The sequence below is a fragment of the Fistularia commersonii genome, chromosome 1 (genome assembly GCF_037954325.1).
Source record: "Fistularia commersonii isolate RoL2024-O1a breed Wild chromosome 1, RoL_Fcom_v1.0, whole genome shotgun sequence".
Taxonomy (NCBI): Eukaryota; Metazoa; Chordata; class Actinopteri; order Syngnathiformes; family Fistulariidae; genus Fistularia; species Fistularia commersonii.
In genome coordinates this window covers 4,106,729-4,128,486 of record NC_141284.1, presented here as the reverse complement: position 1 = coordinate 4,128,486, position 21,758 = coordinate 4,106,729, and the positions used below count along the sequence as shown (strand labels likewise).

Sequence of the window (21,758 nt, the reverse complement as noted above, 5' to 3'; positions counted from 1 at the left end):
ATGTGACATCTCCATTCCAGTATTCCTCTGATTCATTAAAAAGTCTGATTTTTTTTTTTTTTTTTTTTTTTTTATTTATTTTTTTAAGTTATTTTTTTACACCCAATTATGATCCCTTAAAGTGACAGATTGAAGCTTTTTCAGCAGCTGCAATGTTTCTGGTTGTTTTTTTGTTTTGTTTTGTTTTTTTTTTTGTTTTTTTTTTATCCTAAATGGCTGTTTGTAGAGCTTCTCAGCATCCAGGTCCTGGTTAATTCTCGCAAACAAACATTGCGGAACTGAAGTAGCCTATCGGATGAGAGGTGAAACATCGTCAAGGGCAAAAAAAAAAGTCCGGTTGCCAAGAGAAGAATAAATGTGCTGCAAGTCCAGTCAATTTAAAAGGACGCAATTCCCTTTTTTTTTTTTACAGCGTTTATTTTCAGATTCCATCCAGTACTTTTGCACATTAATTTACAGCGAACCCATTAATGCTTTATGACCCATATTGGATGATCCTTACTGTTCCCTGGGGGGTTTTGGCGGGAAGGGCTTGGTTCGCCGCCAGGTGTCAGCCGTAAAAACAGAACTGTGAAAACACGGCTCTTTCAAAGACATCAACAAGAAACCCGACAATGATGATGCAGAGTAATAGAGTAAATAGTGTAATGGTAATAATTGAGTTCTAGACTCTTTATAGAGTCTTCCTGTTGGAGATTCTATATCAGGTGTGTCCGATACGTCGATCGCGATCTACCGGTCGATCGATCGCGCGGCATTAAAACGTAGACGTCATCTTATCCTCCTCACTATGAAATTTGTCACTTGACTGACAGTCGGTCTGTCCAATCTGACCTTGTCTGACACAGGCGTCACTGCCCGTGTGCACGTAACGGCGCGTTCTAGCACGCTAGTCAAAAGTCAAAATCACATTTTCATGAAGATAAATGTTAAAATAAGTACTCTTAAATGTTGGAGTGGTTGATTGCGAAGGTGCTGTAAGGAGTTTGGATGCATCCGCGGACCGGCGGAGCACTTTATTAGCATAGGCTGTTTAGCATTCGGTATAAAATAAACAATATTTACATGTTTTTCACTTCCTCGGGTTTCTCTTTGTACCTCCTTCGCGGCGCTCCTCGAATACTCACTGCACTTGGAGTGGCAGTTTTATGTTCACTGCGCTCAACCTTTCCTACTGACACATCTTTATGTGACCATGTTAGCTAATTCTTTAGCCATAAGCGCTAGTCTTAATGAAGACCTTCTGGTTCACTTCAGCCTGGACGTTCATCTCTCTGCGCTCAGATCCGTCATTAAAGATATCGTCTTCAAAAAGCCTGTAAGGTTTTAAAGACGGGGGGGAAAAAAAAAAAACAAAACAAAGCAGCATTCATCCCCTTCAGAGGAAAAACCGGGGTTGTCTTTTTCTTCCGTCGTTGTTGTCGGACACCGGCGGCCTTAATGAGCTGCGGCGCAGTAGATCCGTCATCATTATCGCCGGCGCCGTCGACTGTCGACGGCGGAGACATAATATCACTAATGATAAATAATTTACGGCACGACTTCAATGAATAGCCCGGGCTTTTATCTAAACGATATTTACTCCGACCGCGGTGGTGCTACAGTACCAGGCCGGATGTAAATTAGTCTTAGTTGTTCAGCCAGAACGGAAGCGCCGATGAATTTTTCCCCTTCTTTCCACTTTATTTTGTCTCCATCGTGACGATTGAAAGGACTGACCACATTTTTAAGGTTCGTTTTCCTCCGCAATGCGTTCGAGGCCCTTTCTCGTAAAACGTGTTATGTGTTGGCACATGTAAATGTGTGAGTTAATCAAATTAATCAGAGGTTTGTTATTAATTAAGCGAAATTAATCTCATTGTAAAAGGAAGTTTGATGAATGAATGCATATTTTCCCATCAGTTTTCATCACGGTACATTTTGTTTGTTTTGACGTCGTCTTTCTGGACGACGGTTCGGTAACTCGTCAGTCGCTCTGGGATACGTCGACTCATCCGACGTGCATTTTGAATGTTTCGCTTCCGAGTTTGGACCACCTAAAAGTGTCGATTAGCAATGTGTTGACTGCTTATAATAGCAATGCCGTTGCCTTCCGCGGCAAAGGTAGCATCTACAGCTAGCGTGCTAGCGCTGAGATGCTAGCAAAGACTGGAAGTGCTCCTGTAAAAATCTTTATTTCTACCTCCACCTGGAAGCTCCGTCAGCCGGCGTCGTTTCCGTAAATGTTCGAGACGTGTTCCACGATGCAAATTAAATGTGCGTTGATTTTTGTCACTTTTGGATCAAACGTCGGACGTTCGGATCAACGTCGGACGTTTGATCCAAAACGCTGGATCAAAATGTTCCCGTTGAAATCCCAGCCCTAATCTATATTTATATTTGACTCCATTCAGATGTATCTGCAAACATACATTTCTATGAGTGAGAGATCAAATTTTAATATTTTATTTTGGTTTTTTTGGTTGTCTTTTGTTTGAGAAATGGTCTTCTGTTACACAAAATTTCCCAATAAATCCCAGCCCTCACCTATATATATATACTGCTCAAAAAAATAAAGGGAACACTTGAACAACACAATGTAACTCCAAGTCAATCACACGTCTGTGAAATCATAGTGTCCACTCAGGAAGCAACACAGATTCATTTTGACTTGTTTTAAGGACATTACATCAAAGTTGGATCAGCCTGGAGTTTGTTTCTATACTTTAATTTTGACTGTGATTCCTAATCAGACCTCCATGGGTTGATACAATTGATTTCCATTGATCATTTTTGTGTGATTTTGTTGTCAGCACATTCAACTGTGTAAAGAGCAAAGTATTTCATAAGAATATTTCATTCATTTAGATCTAGGATGTGTTTTTTAAGTGTTCCCTTTATTTTTTTGAGCAGTGTATATATATCAATGTGTATATAGTGATAAAAATGTTGTTTTTTGTACTTCATTTTGGTCATTTCAGCCATTTATAAAGGCTCCTCTGAAACCGCACAATATTATATTTCGGCGAACGCCCAGATTCCCGAGTGAAAGACGGATGAAGAAAGAAAAGAAAACATCAGTAACCCAAAAATAAATAAGTAAGGAAGCTGAGCGAGCGTGGGCGTAAGCTCGTTTTTCGTGACTCGGCGTGCACGTGACAGAAGTAGGTTCCCCTCATCGGAGAACAAAGTGCGGGATTCGCCACTTTGATCGGCGATAGCGACGCGGGGGAGCGAGCTAATTACGACCTCGGGCCGGCGCCGGTGAAACTCCCGGGGAGGAGGTGGCTGGAGCTGATTTGGCCAATTACCGCTTCCGCATGATGAAAAGCCCGGCGGTAATTGCATCATTACTGAACATTATTCTCCATTAAGATAGAAGAAGAAGCGGAGGGGTGGCGGGCCAAGAAACGGCAGACGGAAAAATGCGCCGACGTGGACGGCGTTCGCTCCGCGGGACGTCGCCTGATTCGCCCGGTGCCGGGATTTCATCAGTCGGACATCCGGAGCCCCTCGACGTCCCGAAAGAGAAGGGAAAAAAAGGAGTCGTCCCGAAAGCGCAAACAATCGTTGAATGTTTTAAGAAGTCTGAACCGCCGCCCGAAGATTTCCGCCTTTTGTTTTCCCGCGTTCTCCGGCGAAACCTGCCCCGATATAAGATATTACTTTTTAATACTTCTATTGATCCCCATAGGTGGAAGTCATTCATCACAGAAGCACAACAATAACCAAAAATATGAACGTAAACAGGAAGAGACACTTAAAAGGACGAAGACAGCGACAATGATATCCGCACCCTTGTAATAATTTCGTTCTGGGTGGAAATGATTGGCGTCTGTCGCGATCGAAAGCTTCTTCCTGCTCCAGCATTATTGCGATTCTTTTCAGAATCCCTGCGTTTACCGACTCTGAAACTAGACCCCCCGCCTCCTCCTGCTAACATTTTTCAAATCCACTTATGAGCGTAAAAATAGTTTTCCGGCGCTGCTCCCGCGGCCTCCCGAGGGGCGGTCCGAGGTGGATTTTCTGACTTTGAAACCCGACAAGCCGGCTCAGAATCCATCACGGGAAAGAACGAGCGAAACGCCCCGCGTTTGTTTCCGCAGGCCGACTTTGTAGGCCGGGATCCGAGTCGAGTTGCATTATTAATAAGCGGCGCGACAGCGTGATTTACATAATACTATGTTTGCGTGTGAAGGTGGCTTCGCTCAGACACAGGACGAGGTTTATTTACCGCAGAGCAGCCGCATCAGATTTCAGGTCATCATTTTTCCTCATTGTTTTTCTTTTTTTTCAGCGCCAATCAATCTAACTACGTCCTCAGCGAGCTTTAACGAAAAACCCGCAAAAACCCGTGACTCAGCATTGAAGAAGTCGTACTTCTTTGTAATTTTACCGTGAATCAACGCGTGGAATTGGGTCCTCGGGGTTGCTATGGCAACCAACAAAAGGAATACGCTCGTTTTGAGCGATCCAGCACGAATGCGCCGGCGCCGCCTTCTAGAAGGCCCTCATTACTCAATGCAGTTGCGAAAGATGATTGGAAACACAGATTCGGCAAAGAGCCAATGAGTGGCACTTGTGTATGTGCATATGTGTGTGTGTGTATGTGCATATGTGTGTGTGTGTGTGTGTGTGTGTGTATGTGATCCTTTATTTCTCTCAAACAAAACCTTGCATTAGCAAACACTTAAACGGAAGTCCAATCAGAGCCTTAACTTCTTACCCGCGAGCGATTGGATTTTCCAGGCCAAACAACTAGAATCGAAGCGGGGAGGAAACCGCCGTCAAATCGAACGAGCCTCGACTTCGAGTTCGACGGCGGCCCCGACCGATGCCACGCCGTGGGATTAATTAGAGCCCCCTCCCCTTTTTTGCACTGTGTTACATTGGCGTTGCGTCACGGCTCCGCTCCGCTCAGCCTGCCGCCGCCGCCGCCGCCTCCTGAACAGAAAGTGAGCACCAACCGCATTGACCGTCTCGTCTGACGACCGAGTCCGACTCCCGGCTGATTATTTTGCAGGCGACTCGTCGCTCATTAAAAGGGGATTAGGTTCTGAAAATAACCCCCTGCTTCTCGCTGCCAGGAGATTCTGCATCAACCTGTTTTTTTTATTTCTATTATTATTATCACGATTATTCGAGAGAATATTCTAAATCTTCGCTCCGGTCCTAACGAGGGACGATTACCGCCGCCGGAATCCTTTTTTCCGGCGTCGTGAAATCGCAAAATAAAACCCCGGCCTGCACGCCCCCGCAAGGGATCCGCCTCGCACAGACCTCGTCAAGTGCAGCATCTCGGCTATTTTTTTTTTTTTTTTTTTTGTCTGCGCTCTGATTATTTTTCCCAGAGATAATCATTCCCACGGCGCTCGGCCTCCCACGCAGCCGGCGACGCTCACATACCCTTCATTATTCAAGAGGAGCTAATGGTTACCTTTTAGGCTGCGTTTTTTTTTTGTTTTTTTTCTCCCCTCCAGGTGTCGCTGTTCGCCATGGCAACCTTCACTCTGTTTGTCTGATTGTTTACTTTTTTCTGTTTTTTTTTTTAATATTCATGTTTATATTAATATTATATTAATATTATTTTATTAATATTTATATTAACAGTCATAGCACGTGTTGCTAATTTCTGATTCATTCCGTGATAAATACGCCGTTTTTCTGTATTTCTTTTGGTTTCTGGAGCAAAAAAAAAAAAAAAAAAACAGAATTTAACTTAATAAAACATGTATGCTTTTATAACGTGTGAATGAAAGAATGAACGGTTTGACATTTTCCCCAAATTCATGATTCATGACATCCATGATGACTTCCAAAGATAAAGGCCTTCTTTGTCCCCGGCTCACGTCTCCACGCCAACAACCAGACCGTTTCATGTTATTTTACGGTTTTGTGATTACCGAGAGGTCACAAGAGGAGGCGGCAGCCCTTTTTTTTGTTTTTTTTTGGTGTCTCTCTGAATCCTCCCCCTTTCGCTCTGCGATTGTATCTGCAAAGCAGCCAAATGGAGGATGGAGAAGGTTCTCGTTTCCCATGTCAGCAGCAGGTCGGGTTTTATACGGGGAGAAAAAATCCAAGTCGCTGCGTTTGGTACCGATAGATATTAATCCAAAGATTGTTTGCTTGTTTTTAATTTAAATGTTATTTTCTGGTGCAACAGTTGGCCAGTGGTTTGGAGGTTCATTCATGCAGGTGGTTCACTGGAGACCTCCAAATGTGTGAATGTCTCTATACTCAAATGCACAGCGTTAAATTTTTTTAATTTATTGAAAAAAAATGATTGGGGGAAAAAAAGTTTTTTTGTTTGTTTTTTTTTAATTGAAAGAAACCTTTTTTAAAATTTTATTGAAAAAAATCCTCCTCCATATGAACCTTTTTATATGGACCCAAACAAGTTTTGCTGAAAAATATAAAGTAATATAAAATATGTGGAACAAGCAAAGCTTAATACTATACAGTATATAACTTAATATTGCACACATGCAAAAACAAAATTCAAATTTATAAACCAATCAATGGCATTCATTTCTTAACTAAATACAGCATGCCTCTTTTATTTGCAGCCTTCTGAATTAAATTTCAACAGTAACCCTTTTCCGCAGGCTGATAATAAATGTAAAAATGAAATAACAATAATTAACCAATTAACTAATAATAATAATGATATCCTTTAATGAACATCACACTAGTCAAGCCCACATCTTGGAGTAGCAAGAAAAAGTGCATAAAGAAAACGTTAATTACAGCTCAACCCTGATCTCCTGCCTTTCTTTTCGACATTTTTCGAAGGGTTAGCACGGCGCCAGTGTTAGCATTAGGTCGCCATGACAACCGTCAACAGAGGAGAGCGCGTGAATGCGAGCATTCTGGGATTTGTAGTATTAGCAGTACATGCGCACTAGGCTATAATAATCATTTGTTATGGCTTCGTGGGCCAAATATAACAACACTTTGGGCCAAATTTGGCCCGCGGGCCAGAGTTTGACCCCGTGAATGTTGATTGCCTCGATATAATGTGAGAAATACGCATTCTGGATAAAGACTAAATGTTTTTTTACTGATGGTGATTTCCTTATCGCAACCTTTTGTTTGGCCAATACTTTTCTGAGTTCACCATCAATGCTTGGACGTGAATATTTATTTTAAAGATACAAAATTATCAGACGTTGAAAATGTCCGATCTTGAAGACCGACTTCTTTTTCTTCTTTTCTTTATTTTTTTCTTCACATTGTAGGCCCACAGGGAAACCCCAGCGTTTTTAGTCCCGATAAACAACGAAGAAAAGCTATGGGAAATCATTTAGACAAAAGGCAAAAAATGAAGATAAGAATAAGAACAACTTCATTTATCCTGAAGGAAATTGTTGTGCCAGAGTTACAAGAAAAATATAACAATAATAAATAATAGTAGAAAAATTGTATAAACAGGAAAATATAAGAGAAAAAGGGAGAATAAGAAATACAAATAAACTAGTAACAAGTGAAAGATAAGGAGTGCACAAGAGAATGAAAAAATATTATACATGTAGCTGTTATGAAATATTGCACAGTTATGAACATATATACAGATAAATTAATACAGTTTAAATAATTACAATTTACAGTAAGTGGGTGATTTATTTATTTTTTTTTAAGGTTTTAAAATGGAAAATGTAACACGTCCTTAATTCAGTTGCTCTCCAGTGAGAGGGTCTGCAGAAATAGGTAATTCAATTTCTCTCCTAATTGTTCGTATTGTCTTTCTTTCATAATGAACAAATTAGAAAATTTGCGCCGGTTCTGATACGCACTCGGCCAGAGACGTAAATTGTATCTTTTTTCTTTATTTTTTTGAGTGTCTTGGAGTTCACAAAATAGACAAACAGTTGTTACCGCTTTTTGTCGCTATTAAAGATAATTGACTTTTTTTTTCCCCCAGTCGTACACCATATTGGATTGTGCTATTCACTTTCTGTCTTATGTGTTGTTTTTTTAGAAACTTTTTGCCTCTCCTTATGTTTCCCAAGTGTAAGTCTTGTACACGGAAGTGAAATTAGGTATATTAATTTATTTATGTTTTAATTTTTCAATGTTAGCATAAGGGAGTGACCCAGATATTTTTGTACAGTATGAGAATTTCGGCAAAAATCACGTTTCGCCACGTCACAGGAACGGAATTCCGACGAAAGTTGGGGACCCCCTTGTATATCAAATATGACGAGTGAATGATCCCACCTCTCATCAAACAACCCCAAAATGAAAAAAATATCGCCGCCTTCTTAAAATAATCCCTGTCATCATTTTTTTCAAATTTTCCAGAAAAATGAGCCACATGTTCTGCTAAAAAAAAAAAAAAAAAAAAAAAAAAAGTCCAAAAATGTGTCCAAAAAAAGAAAAAAAATGACAGGGAATTATTTTAAGAAGGTAACAATATAAAAAAAAAAAATGAAAAAAAAGAGAGAAAAAAAAAAGAAAGTCATACGTGCTGAAGATGTCTTAAGTTCTCCTGGAAAGTGATTTCACCTCCCTCTACTTTTCTCTGCTTCCTGAGTGAACACTATGTTTTTGTTAGTTTCTTGAAGGACTTTTCAGAACCTTGGTAAGAAGCATCTAGAGACCAAACGAGCAACCTTCAGATGAATCGTGTTGCTTGTTTTGCTCCAGCAGTGATAAATTTGTCATAATTTCACAGATAAGTTCCAGTCGTAGATCTCGTCTTTTCAATCAAAAGAGGAATAAACATAGAGTCATTCTGGGGAAACGTATAAAGTCTGACCTGTTGCACTGTAGCGGCGCGGAAAAAGTCCTGGAAACTATACACAAGAAAACCTGATGTGATTTTTATTTTTGTAGTTGTAGGCCGCCCGCTGCAGTGCTAATCGACCAATCGGGTTTGAGCGTGCAGGTCAACAGTTCATTTTGAACAGAACAAAGAACCCCAATAAAAACCTGAATTAAATTAGATTTATTTTTTTCCACTCCCATTTGGGGTGCACATGGTCTTAAATCAGATACATGTCTGTCTTTTTTTTTTTTTTTTTTTTTTTTTTGCAGCCTGACCTTGGTCAGGACAGCTGTAATGGATTTTATGCAACTTTTGTAGTCCATTATTCCAGCACTTTTGAAAACAGGCCAAATCTCCATTTGTTTAGAATATCCCCGAGCCGCAGGAGCGCGTAGGCTTTCGGGCACGGCCCAGACCGGAAGTTAAAAAAAAAATGCGTTTTTAACGTGCATACAAGGAAGTGGACAAGAACATGTGGCGACGTGCGGAAGCATCTTCTCTCGACGTGTCGAAACCCAAAGCTGGAAAAAGCCGGGTCCGTACGTACTCCGCCGCACGCTTTGTTACGTGCAACGCCTAAAAAATAAAGTTCCTGCCCTTCAAGAGTCCTGCCAAGGAGGCCCTCGGTGAATTACCGGAACCATCCATTACCCCTCCATTAGGCCCAAGTGTAGGAGTGTGTGGTCCAGTTGTCTGGTGAGATCAATAAGGAGGATTTATAAACCCTGCAGCAGGACGCCATCGATCCAGAAATCATTCGGTGACCTTGACGTACGGTCCGAGACGCAGGAGCGACCCCGGCCAGGGGGGCTGGGAGGGGGATGTTGCAAACATGCATAATGTCCTGCCGTTGTTGCTTAAGCTAAAGTGCTAACTGAACGGAAGGGATCGCGGAAGACCAGCGGCTTCATCACTTCTTGTCGTCCAAAACAAAACAAAAACAGTTGTACGTGAACGCACCGCTAGACTTAAACAGATAGCCTGTTAGCATCTGGTCTACTTTCACCTTTAAGGCCCTGGACTCCGACGGGTAAACTGCTAGCTGAACTGCTAGCCAAAAGGGAAGGGATCACAGAAGTGGCGCAAGTCAAAACCAGCAGCTTCGTCACTTCCTGTCGTCCGAAACAAAACAAAAACCTCGGTCCGTGAACGCACCGCGAGACTTAAACAGATAGCCGGCTAGCATCTGGTCTACTTTCACCCATAAGATCCTGGCCATCCAGCGGGTGGCGGTCGTGTCTTGTTGAAAAACAATGACTTTCGCGTCCTGGGGGGTATTTTTAAGGTAGAGCGACTTATTCTGGTGAATTTTACAAAGTGATGTCAGGAATTGTCAGGGAGGCGTCGACCTCTACAGATGTCAAGAAGTTCGCTAACTTCCTTCCCGTCTCTCGGTGAAAATTCGCTACATGCTAATTTCAAAGTAAGTCGGTCAGGAATTGGTAGGTAAGTAGAAAAAATTTTTTAAAAAAAAAGGAAAAGAAATCTTATGACTTATGGGACTTGACGTAAGTCCAAAACCAGCAACACAGATTTAGAAGTTTTAACCGGTTTGGATCGAAAACGACTGGTTTCGGTTAGCGGTTAGCACATTAGCCTCACAGCAAAACGGTCCCTGGTTGGATTCCGACAGGTTACCTTTCTGCACCGAGTCTCCAAGTTCTCTCCGCGTTCTCCGATCTCCTCCCACCGTCCAAAAACATCCAGGAGTTTCATTGGAGACCCTGAACTGCACGTACGTGCAAATGAGCGAATGAACGGTTTCAGGTCTCCAGGAGAAAACCTCCGCTAGCTGCAAAGAAAATAAATAAATGACTTCTTTGGGTCTGTCCTTTTTTTATGCTGCAACTTTTAAGCTAAATAGCTAAAAACGTCTTTATAATAAGCTGAACTTCAAACCTCACTGTCATACCCCTGTAGAATCCGCTCATTTTCAGCCTTTTCTGCGAAACATTTACATTTACCGCCGCCGCTGCTAATTTGCAACCCGAAGGGATCTATAAATGTCCGAGACGCTCCATCTTTATCTGTCTTTCTGGGGTTTCTCTCCGCCGTTATTCGAGACGACGTCTGTTCCACGTCCGTCCGCGGATCGACGTCAGCCCCCGCGGCTAACGCGCTTAGCGTCCAGATCGTCATTTCTTTCTTTTTTCTTTTTTTTTTTTTACTTTCCGTGTGTGAGGCGGCTTCGGCCTCGTAGATCCTCATAAATCACGAATCTGAGGTGGAGACGGCCTTAAATCTGACGCCTGTGTGTTTTGTTGAATGCTTTCCGAGAAAACGTGTAAGGTAAGAGCTGGATGTTTATTTTCTTTTTTTTTACAGTTTCTGCATTTTCATCCATACTCTTTCTCTCTCGTCAGTGTGGTTGTGCATGTGTCCCGGCCAGCCATTTATTTTGTAATTTTTTTTTTCCATATTCTATATCATTTTGAAATTGCCCGACGGTGTCTCCTGCCGCCGCTCCGCATCTGGTGTCCCGTCATTGCGACGAACCCGACGTGCTCCTCTTCGGAGGAATCCTCCACCCGCGAAAAAAAAAAAAAAAAAACAGAAAAAAAAAAAGATATACAAAGAAATTCCATTTTTAGTTCAGCACGACGACGATCAGAGCGGGATCTCGGCACATCCCGGATGTTTATTTTCGGGAAAAAAAAAACGTGCCCGACTTCAGTGGAGGATTCCTTTCATTCCCCTCCCGTGCGGAGGTGTTCCGTCCCATCCCTTCCGGCTTTTGCTTGAAACGAAAAAACGTCGGCGAAACATCAGTCGGTCATGGCTCTCACCCGCCATCTCGACTTCTCCGTCTCTTCCAGTCGATCAAAGCATGTTTGAGAACTCGGTGGCGCAGCAGCAGCAGAGCCCCCAGACGTCCCGGCCCGGCCCGCCGTCGGCCCGACGCTCCGCCGGCCACAACCTGAGCAGCGGCTCCATCGACTCCTCGTCCTCCGGCGGCCAGCAGAGGCTGAAGAACGCCATCAACCTGGGCAAGGCCGTCGGGGCGAAGGTCAGTGCGCGTGGTCGGGGTTTTTTTTTTTTTTTTCCAACGACAGGATTGGGAGATGGCCCGTTGCTATAGCAACCGGCAAAACTAATACATCGCATCTGATCGGTATAGCGGACGGATCGAGACTGAAATACCGGCGCCGCCCTCTAGAGGGCGCTCATGAGCTAATGTAATCAGCAAAGAGCCGATGACTGTGTGTGTGTGTGTGTGTGTGTGTGTGTGTGTGTGTGTGTGTGTGTGTGTGTGTGTGTGTGTGTGTCAGTCAGACCAGGACCAGTCCATCCCAGCTCACCGCGCTCTGTTTCTCCGACCGCTAGAATTTTTGTCAGGATTTATATTCATATATTTTTTTGTTTTTTTTTTTGGTTTATTCCTTTTTTTTTAAAGATTGTCACCCACGGATCGTACCATTCCAGAGAGAACTCAGAAATCAAAATTATTGTAATTATTAGATAACGTTTTCCAGGAAAAAAAAAAATAAAGGAGCCAATGAGTTTGTGTTGTGTGTGTGTGTGTGTGTGTGTGTGTGTGTGTGTGTGTGTGTGTGTGTCAGACCAGGACCAGTCCATCCCAGCTCACTGCGCTCTGTTTCTCCGACCGCTAGAATTTTTGTCAGGATTTATATTCATATATTTTTCTGTTTTTTTTTTTTTTTTTCTTTTTTTGGTTTATTCCTTTTTTTTTTAAAGATTGTCACCCACGGATCGTACCATTCCAGAGAGAACTCAGAAATCAAAATTATTTTAATTATTAGATAACGTTTTCCAGGAAAAAAAAAAAAAAAAAAAAAGCCGTAAAAGCGAGATATAAGGGTCTTATCTTTATTTCTCTCGTATTATTGTATATTATTGTATTATTGGTTCTTTCCTCCGGCTTTAACCTCCCGTATAACCATCTCTCTGTCCGTCTGCATGGGGTTCACCAGGTGAACGACCTGCTGAGGAGGAAGGAGTCCAGCCACATCGGGGACATCGGGGTCACCGAGGTCAACAAGAACGTGGGCGCCGTCTGGAGCTGCGTGGACCAGCTAGGCTCCGCCTCCAACAGGTACGACCCCGAGCCTGCGGGAGATGCTCACAACACATTTTTATTTATTTTTTTTTAGCAACCAAACCTCATTTCTCCTCAAATACCTTTTTCCTGCCATTGGACTGAGACCCTTTTTTTGTTGTTGTTGTGTTTTTTTTTGTTTTTTTTTTGTGTGTTTGCTTTATTTATCCTTATTGTCCCCTGGCATCGGTGCGTGAAGAAATAACTCGACCGTGCGATGTCTCGGACGTGCACAACTGTACATCTTCCGGGACTCTTGACGAAGATCCTTCCCGAAGATCTTGTTAAAAGATGGCGTAACGTCCGCCGCTGTTAAAAATGTCTTGAAGCATCAAGTAGCTCCATTTGTAGCGACAAAAACTTCCATTAAATTGAAATTAAACTTCCCGTGGGCGCGTCTCCATGAGTGGGGGATGCGGTTGCCGTGGAGATTTCCTGTTGTCGGAGGAAGAGGTTGGCTTTTTTTTTGTTTTGTTTTTTTGGTGCAGCTGTTAGAGCGGAGATTCTCGGGGGCGGGCGGCGAGCGGAAGGCTCCGGGTGAAGGAATATTCCATTCGGTTAGGAAAAAAGGGGACGTCAAGGAGACGAGCTTAAATGTTTGTGATGTTCTGAAGCCGTTGAACGTTTGCCACGTCATTTCTCCGACTCCTCCGAGGCCTCCTGCTCTGAGGTTTGCATTGCTGACGGCGAGAATACAAGCGCAGGTTCAGCTCCGCCGTTACTTTATCAATGCTACTCCAGTAATGGATGGATAAGTAGATAGAGGGATGGTTGGATGAAAAGGTAGTGAGATACATAGATGGGGTAGATTGATGGATGGATGGAAAGATATAGGGTTTGACAGACGGATTGATGGATGCATAAGTAGGTAGAAGGATGGATGGAAAGATGTAGGGGTTGATGGATAGATCGACGGATGGATGGATGGATGGATGGATGGATGGATGGATGGATGGATGGATGGATGGATGTAGGGGTTGACAGATGGATGGATGGATGGATGCATAAGTAGATAGAATAGCTATGGGGGTGGGCGGATGGATGGAAAGATGTAGGGGTTGATGGATGGATGGACAGATGGGTAGATCGACGGATGGATGGATGGATGGATGGATGGATGGATGGATGGAAAGATATAGGATTTGACAGACGGATTGATGGATGCATAAGTAGATAGAAGGATGGATGGACTGATGGATGGATGGATGGATTGGACGGATGGATGGACGGATGGACGGATGGATGGACGGATGGACGGATGGATGGATGGATGGATGGATGGACGGATGGATGGATGGATGGATGGATGGACCAGCTTGGTTGCTGGATGGAAAGATGATTGACAGGCGGGGCAACCAACCAGGAGCTCCCCCATTGGCCGTCTGGCGTCCGGATCCAAAACAAGTCGTCCCAGCTCAGATGTTCTGGTTGGAACCAGAGGAGCCTCGTCGTTTCCTTCACTCCCTTCACTTCCTTTACCTTTCAGATCCTCGCCGGCGGCGGATCTCAGATCACTCGTCGCCGATTCCCGATTTCCCGCTTCGGAACTGTCGATTTCATATTCTAACTCTTCCTCTCCCTCCCTCCTCCAGTCACCTGGCCTTCGACTCCTTCCCCCGTCTGGACCCGCCGCCCCCGTCGGGGAAGAAGCGCCTCCCCCGGGCGCTGAAGACCACGCAGGACATGATGATCTCCTCCGACCCGGTGGTCTCCTCCCCCGACTCCGCCGCCGACTCCTCCTCCTTCCTCTCCTCCCCGGACAAGACGCCCCTCATCGCCGAGGAGGAGCTGAGGAACGGTGAAGAGAAGCGGCCGGCGGCGGCGGAGGAGGAGGCGGCGGCGGCGGAGGAGGAGGAGGCGGCCGCCCCTCCGGTCCGAGGCGGCGAGAAGGTCGACCCGGAGGCGAAGCGGAGCAACGGGTTGGCGGGCGGAGAAGGAGAAAGCGCGGAGGATCGCCGGCCGCAGCTTCAGCTTTCCGTGCCGGATCTCATCAACAAGAACCCGCCGGTTACAGACTGCGGCGTCTGGCAGCAGCAGCAGCAGCCGGCGCCGGATTCCCGACTGGCGTCCACGCCACGCGCCGGGAAAACCGCCTGCCGCATCAGCCTCGGCGAGGACGCCACGCCCGGCGAGGAGGCGGAGCCTCACCCAGACCTGCTGTCTTTCGAGTGAACGGCCACGGCCGGCGTGAGTTTGCGAATGAAGAGAAACTTTTCTCTCTTAAACGGCCAAAGACTTTTTAAAATCTGTGAACTGTCAAAGGGAACAGAGACCAAATCTCTCGTTTTATCACCTTTTTTTTTTTTTTTTTTTAAAGTTTGAAATCCAAGATCGGGGTGAAAAGGGAAGTTTCTCTCATTTGATACAAAAATGAACCCCGAAATGAACAAAAAAATTAAAAAAAAAAAAATCCGTGATCAGAACCAAAGACAGCAGTTGCAGGAGCTCCTCCCGTCTCTGCCACATAAATATTAAGTTTTTAGCATTTTAGCAGAAGGAAACACATTTATTAAAGTGTACTTACATTTCTAATCTCCTTGAACGGAGCTTGAAAAAAAAAATAAAGTAAAAAGTTCTCAGAGACCGAATGCTCTTCCGGAGAACGCGAGCGGTTCAGTCACGCGACGTATTCGCTCGAATTTCGTTATTTGTCCGCTAATTCAACGAAAAACGGCGGTGTCGGTTCGCGGAGAGTCCCACGTTTCTCCGCGTCGGTCCAAACGTTCCCCGAGCGACGACGTTTCCGACGTTTTGCCTTCGTGTGACGTCTCCAAATCCGAAAAAAAAAAACAGATATTGCCCAAATTTGGTCATTTCGGTTCTGTGTCGGCTTCAAAATGTCCCCCTGAAGCCGTAAAAACAACACACACACACACACACACTCCTCGCGGGGTCAGTCATTGTAAGTGCTTTAAATCAAACCGCTTCTTGACGGTCGATAACGAAAAGTGATTAAACCTCCGATACAAACAGCAGGTGTTTCTCGCCGTCGAGATCGGTCCTCCGCGGACGATCGGCGCCAAAACAACGCCAAAAATCCACCTTTTATCTTTTACCGTAACAAACGAAAACGTATCTGGATGAAATAACAGACGAGGCGGAAGTAGATCGGAGGTCGGATTGATGAGCGGGTGGCGAGAAGATGGATGGATGGTGAGGAGGAGAAGGGATGCTAGCAAGTGGATGTGAGCCAGCGGCGAGGAGATTGACGGGCGGCGGCGAGCGGAGGGCGGAGCGGCGAGAAGCTGCGGGATAATGAGCTGTCAGCGGCAAGAGATGATAGAAGTGCGTCCTACTCGTCGCAAAGCGAAGACATAAATTCACGTTTCCGGGGTTTTTTTTTTTATTATCCATCATGGCGTTCTCATACCGGTTGCCGTGGCGAAAAAAAGGGGAGGCGAGTTATTCACCTTGGACTTTCGCTTCGCCGGCGAGCTGGAAAAGCGTGAACGGGGGAAAGTTAAGATGTTTTAAGACGCGTGTGTTCGTCCGCTCGCGTCCTTCTGTTTTCTTTACCGGTAATATCAGAGTGAAGTAAAAGTACAAGAAGAGTAAAGTATGATGGTTTTGGACGCTGCTTTTCGATGGAGGTCTCGGGTAAAGTATGTGTAGTGGGCAGGTGGACGACCGTCTTCAAGCCAGAATGTCAAAGATGAGCCTTTTGATTTGTTTCCGACTTAAAATAATCGATTTCCGTTCTGACGCACATGTAACCAAATGTTTGGAAAGCGTCGCTGTCCAGCTGCGGGAACGTGGAGGCGACAAACCCATCGGATGTTCGATCGATAGGACGTCGATCGTACGGGAAAAGTTGTCTATTCCAGGTCCTTTCGCTCGTTTCGGGGGGGGGGGAGGATCATCATCACCGATTACTCGATATTCACGTGATTTAAATACATTTTTAAGAATATATAAATGTTTATTTCATCAAAAAAGGTGAAATTCTCTCCAAAAATCTAAGGGCGTCCATGGAATGTGTGCAACACCTGTGTTGACCTGTGACCTCATGGCAGGTGACCATGTTAGGCCACGCCTCTTTTCTGAGTGACAGCTGGGATAGGCTCCTCCCCCTGCACGTTAGCTTAGCATGAGTTGGAATGTATAGATCCGCGAGAGTTCGGGAACCTGAGGTTTAAAGAAAGCACACGATTGGTAAATGACTTCCTGTCCAATTTTTGCATCTTCCGTAGGGGTTTTTTTTAATTTTTTTTTATTTACTTTATTTTTTTTTTAAGAATCATCATCACAACTAACTGGACCTTTTTAAATATATGAATGCTCTGGGGCTTCTTTTTGTAAATTCCTGAATTTTCTTACATATTTTTAAGATAACATCCTTTATTATATTTATTTTAATTTTTTTTTTTCCCCTCCAATGACATCAACTTCACAGGGTGTTCAGTATTAGCCTGCAGTACCGCCGGTGACCACTAGGGGTCAGCAATGAGTCTTTAGAAACAATGGAAACTGCTTTTTTGCGTTTTCTGCGTTTTATTGGTTGTCAGCATTTAAATCGTACAGGGAAATACAAGGCGCCATTTCCTGCAAAGGTGGTTTCCGTGCATTTGAATGTGACCGACGTGCATATTTAAAGTTTCCCGCGTTATTCCAACACCCCGTCAGAACCCGTCTGAAAAGGTTTATATGGATCACTTTTTATTACCGATGTTCTAAGTAGTTTTTCTTTCTAAAAAAACATCAATAGATATTTTTCCGATCGGATTGTTTAATTTTTTAATGTTTTTTTTCTCAAATCAAAGTGTTTTTATGGGATCGATGAGCCAGTGAGGTGAGAAGAGAGGTTCGAAGATTGGAGGAATCCTCTCCAGAATCTTCTCCCTCGTAGATTTTTTGTCGATTAACTTATTTCAGAAATTGGTCGGGACCAAGGTTGTGTGTGTCTGACCTGCTGAACAAAACACACACACACACACACACATCAGCGGCTGCTCCTGTTTTTTCACAATAAATGCAATATGACCCGGCGGGGTCCCTCGACCAGGAAAGAAAATGTTTATTATTATTTTTCCTTTTATTGGAGAGAAAGAATAGATTCATCCGGCTGTTATAATCTTTATATCAAAATAAAATCGCTGAAACGGGCGTCTTTGTTTCCCCTTTCGTGAAGGAACAGCGGCGTACGTTTTATCAGAAAAACACTTTTTTAGTGATATAATTTCCCTTTTTATTGTGAAAATTCGATGAAGGACAATGATTTCTTTTGATACGTAGACGTAGCTCCGTTTTTATTTAGCCGAAGATCTCTCTGTCATTTATTTGTTTTGTTTTTTTTCCTTCTCAATTCCCGTCGGCGTGACTCCGGTGTTTGTGGCGAATGAAGGAAGCCGAGTTTCGAGTGTGAAGGATTCCAGGCGGCGCCGCAGGAAACAAACCTGCCGGCCTTCCTATCTCTTATTTCCATAAAATAAAAGTTTTTATGCATTTATATATGTAAATATATATATATATATGTATAAAAAACTTTTATGAAAATGTGCTTCAAAAATTCTCAGTGATTTGATGGATTTACTTCATATTGTTTGTTGTTTAAAGATGTAACTCCTGTCATGACTGTAACCTGTTAAAATCTAAAAAAAAAAATAGATTTAATAATGACTGTTTTGTGTGGAGTGAATTTTTTTTTTTAGGACTTCAATCGCCTCCTCCTCCAAGGGTTGTTTTTTTTTTTTTTTTTTTTTTTTTATAAATTTGTTTTTGTTACTCTTCTTCCTGAATCTGTCAATCACCGGCGTGGCCGGGTTCTCGCCCTCCGTCCGATCCAACCATCCTTTCAGATCCGCGTCTGATCGCCGTCCGACTGTGAGTCGGCGAGACAACCAATCGGTTCCTGAACGTCTCCGTCGTCTGCAGAAAGGAGGAAAACTTTAATACTTGGGGATGGATATGGATGGAGCGATAGATGGACGGATCGTCTGATTGATAGATGAAGGGGTGGATGGTTGGACTAATGGATGGATGGATGGATAGAAATACATAGGGATGGATGGATGGATGGATGGATGATGGATGGAAAGACTGGTTGATTGATGGATGGATGGATGAAGGGGAAGACATAGGAGTTGATGGACGGACGGACAGATGGATGGATGGATGGATGGATGGATGGATGGATGGATGGATGGATGGATGGATGGGCTGAAAGACAGGGATGGAGTGATAGGTGAATGGCTTACCAATGGATTTAAGGATTGATTGATAGAAAGATGGATGAATGGAATGATAGATGCATGGTTATACTAGTAGATTGATGAACTGATAGAGTGATGGATGGACGGATCAGTAGATGGACTGGTGAAGATGGATATGATGGGACTGAAAGAGGGATGGGTGGATGGTTTCTCTAAGATTGATGATGAACTGATGGATTGTTGGACAAATGGATGTAAAAACTGATCAATGGAGTCATTGACGAATGGATGTCTGAAGAACTTCTCACTTCCAATTTTTTTTTGTAGCTTCTGTTTTAAATTTATTTCGCTTTTTTTTTATAGCTTTTGATTTAAATTTATTTCTTTTATTTTTATATTTCTGATCTTAAAACTTTTCATTTGCACATTTGTTTTTGTGTAGATGCATGTTTATATTTTCTCACAAATCTGATGATGTGACTCCATACGCTTTTGTTTGTATATATAATATAAATCCTATTTTAAAATCCTATCTATAAATCCTACAGAAAAAATGAAAAAGTAACTTTGCAATGTATTTTTTGCTTCAAAATTTGAAAAAAACAAAATGATTTTTTACTAAAAAACCATCTAGTGACATTGTGAAAATCATCTTTTTTTTATTTCTATAAAAACCCCAAAAACGATAAATCAAAACGGCAAAATTAAAAAGATTAAAAATGATTTAATAACCAGAATCGCCTTGTAAACATTATACCTCCTCTTATACATGCTACCAATTCATTTTCTAATAAATTCTATTGGCAAATTTTCCCATTTTTAGGGTGTAATTCTATAATTTCATCAATTCATATTATACATAATATTCATTTTTAATATTTAGGAAAAGTTCATGACATTTAAAGATTTTTATACTTTACCTGTTTACCTGTTTACCTCTTTTACACTAAAATAAAAGAAAAAATTTCCAAAAATTATTTTGATACCCCTGACGTTTAATATCCCCTCCTATGTCTTGACGGCAGTTGTGTAGAATTCGGAAACCCTGGAGGTCAGAATTCACGATTCAGCCAAAGGGGCTATTTCATGCATCAGCTACCGCAAGCTAGCCCTTGAAAAAAAAATGAACAAGAAACAAACATCGCCGAAGCGGCTTCAAAAAGAAAGCTGCATTTTAAGGAAAGCATCAACATTCCTACCTAAAGTTACGGGTTTGTCGCAACACAAGCTCCGTGCCGCGATGCATTATTTGCGTTGAACTGCTAGCTAATGACGCTATGAAACCCTCAAAACGTTAATATTTATTATCGTGTAAAAAAAATTTTCATTGCCTAATATAAAGTGTAATTTCCTGAAATTTCTTTTAATTTCATGCGACATCGAACAAATGCGACAGGAGAGGAGCGGAAGGTGCGGAGAGCCGCCCCCCCCCTCCCGCCGTGACGCTAACGATGACATGCTAACAACACCCAAAAAAACAAGCACGTAAAGTGAATGATTTACTCGTAGAAAAAGAAAAAGTCAACTCTCATCGATTTTCTTCTTCCAGAAAACATCCCAAATTTCCTTCCAGCTTCTCCAAGCTTTTTGTTTTTGTTTGTTTTTAATTGAAGAAAGCGCCGAAGAGCAGAATCACCACTTTGGATTAGGAAAATAAAATAAGAAGGCCAGGAAACATGAAGCGAGCGAAGCGATTTAAAAATAGAAGATATTTTTTTTTCCCTCTGACGGCGTTCCCTGAGGTTGGACGAGCGGAGGGTTCAGCGAAGGGCTCATCCCAGAACGCCGGATCCGGTCGGACATCCGGTTTCTCGAAACCGTCTCTTTTTAATATTCGGGACGTTTCTGCGTCGTGGAATCGCCGGGAGATGAAACTTGCAAAGCGGGGAATAATTCATAAATGAGCCGGAGTAGCTCAATAATGCAAAAGCTCCACAGAACCCCTGCTGATCCCGGCGAACTCGCCGGAGGCGGGGCTTCCGTGCGGTGGCGATCGGTGTCACGTCGGGATTTGCGTTGCTTCTGGCTTTTTGTTTTAGCGGGTAGAGAGAAAGAAACTCTGGAGGGATGGAGGGATGCCGGAGGAATGACAATGGAAGATGGAAGTCAGACTACGATGGTTTGGACATAGAAAAGGTGAAGATCTGGGTAGAAGGATATCCATGTCAAGGCCAGTCTTAAAAAAGGTCTGATTGATTGTCTTAAAATAACTCAAACGCGTGCGTCGACCAGTGTCGGGCCGTGCATTTCACACCTAGGCCCTCAGTGGTACTCAATTTGTCGATCCACCTCTCAATAAATGTTTTATGGTGATAAAAAACATCTTATTATGCAGTATAAAGAGCCGTTACATTGCAGAAATGATCGCGATTCAGCACTTTCATTGCGTCCTTGAAATGAAAGTTCCCGCTTGCCCAAAAAATGGCACAGTCTACCAGTCTTTTTACGCAATTATTCTTCACCTTTTCACCGTGGACCTCTGTTTCCCTGCACACTCGCTCAATCGGCTGTAGATCCAATCTGATTTCCCCAAAACCGTTGCTTTTAAGTGTCCAGCAGTACTCTAGTGTGTTGTTGCTGCCTCGGTTGGGCGAGTCAAATTTACAAACGCCATGTCAATCAGTGGAAATCTGCAACCGCAGCCCATATTTTTCTCTTCCTTCAGCCATCATGGGTTGGCTGAAGGTTGGCTATTATATCAACACAACTATATTTGTGTTTGTGCAGCTAGCCTGCTAGCTCTGGCTAGTACACTCTCTGACTATCCAATCAAAAGGCGTGTGACACACTGACGTTACCGTACCTT

The 21,758-nt window shown here is 43.2% G+C and overlaps 1 protein-coding gene across 2 annotated transcripts in view; it reads left to right on the top strand.

Annotated features, from left to right (window-relative positions):
* The window catches only part of c6h1orf226 (chromosome 6 C1orf226 homolog), a 30,931-nt gene extending 12,511 nt beyond the window's left edge, over positions 1-18,420 (top strand). Inside the window, exons 1-4 of one of the 2 annotated variants that reach the window (XM_086144867.1) lie at positions 5,435-11,035; positions 11,563-11,753; positions 12,679-12,800; positions 14,396-18,420. In XM_086144867.1, the coding sequence (XP_086000993.1) occupies positions 11,574-11,753; positions 12,679-12,800; positions 14,396-14,975 (882 nt within the window). In that variant the 5' untranslated portion in view covers positions 5,435-11,035; positions 11,563-11,573 and the 3' untranslated portion in view covers positions 14,976-18,420. Of the gene's footprint in view, positions 1-5,434; positions 11,036-11,562; positions 11,754-12,678; positions 12,801-14,395 lie in introns of those variants that run through there. The other variant, XM_086144858.1, reaches the window with a different exon arrangement.
* Positions 18,421-21,758: the final 3,338 nt, after the last annotated feature.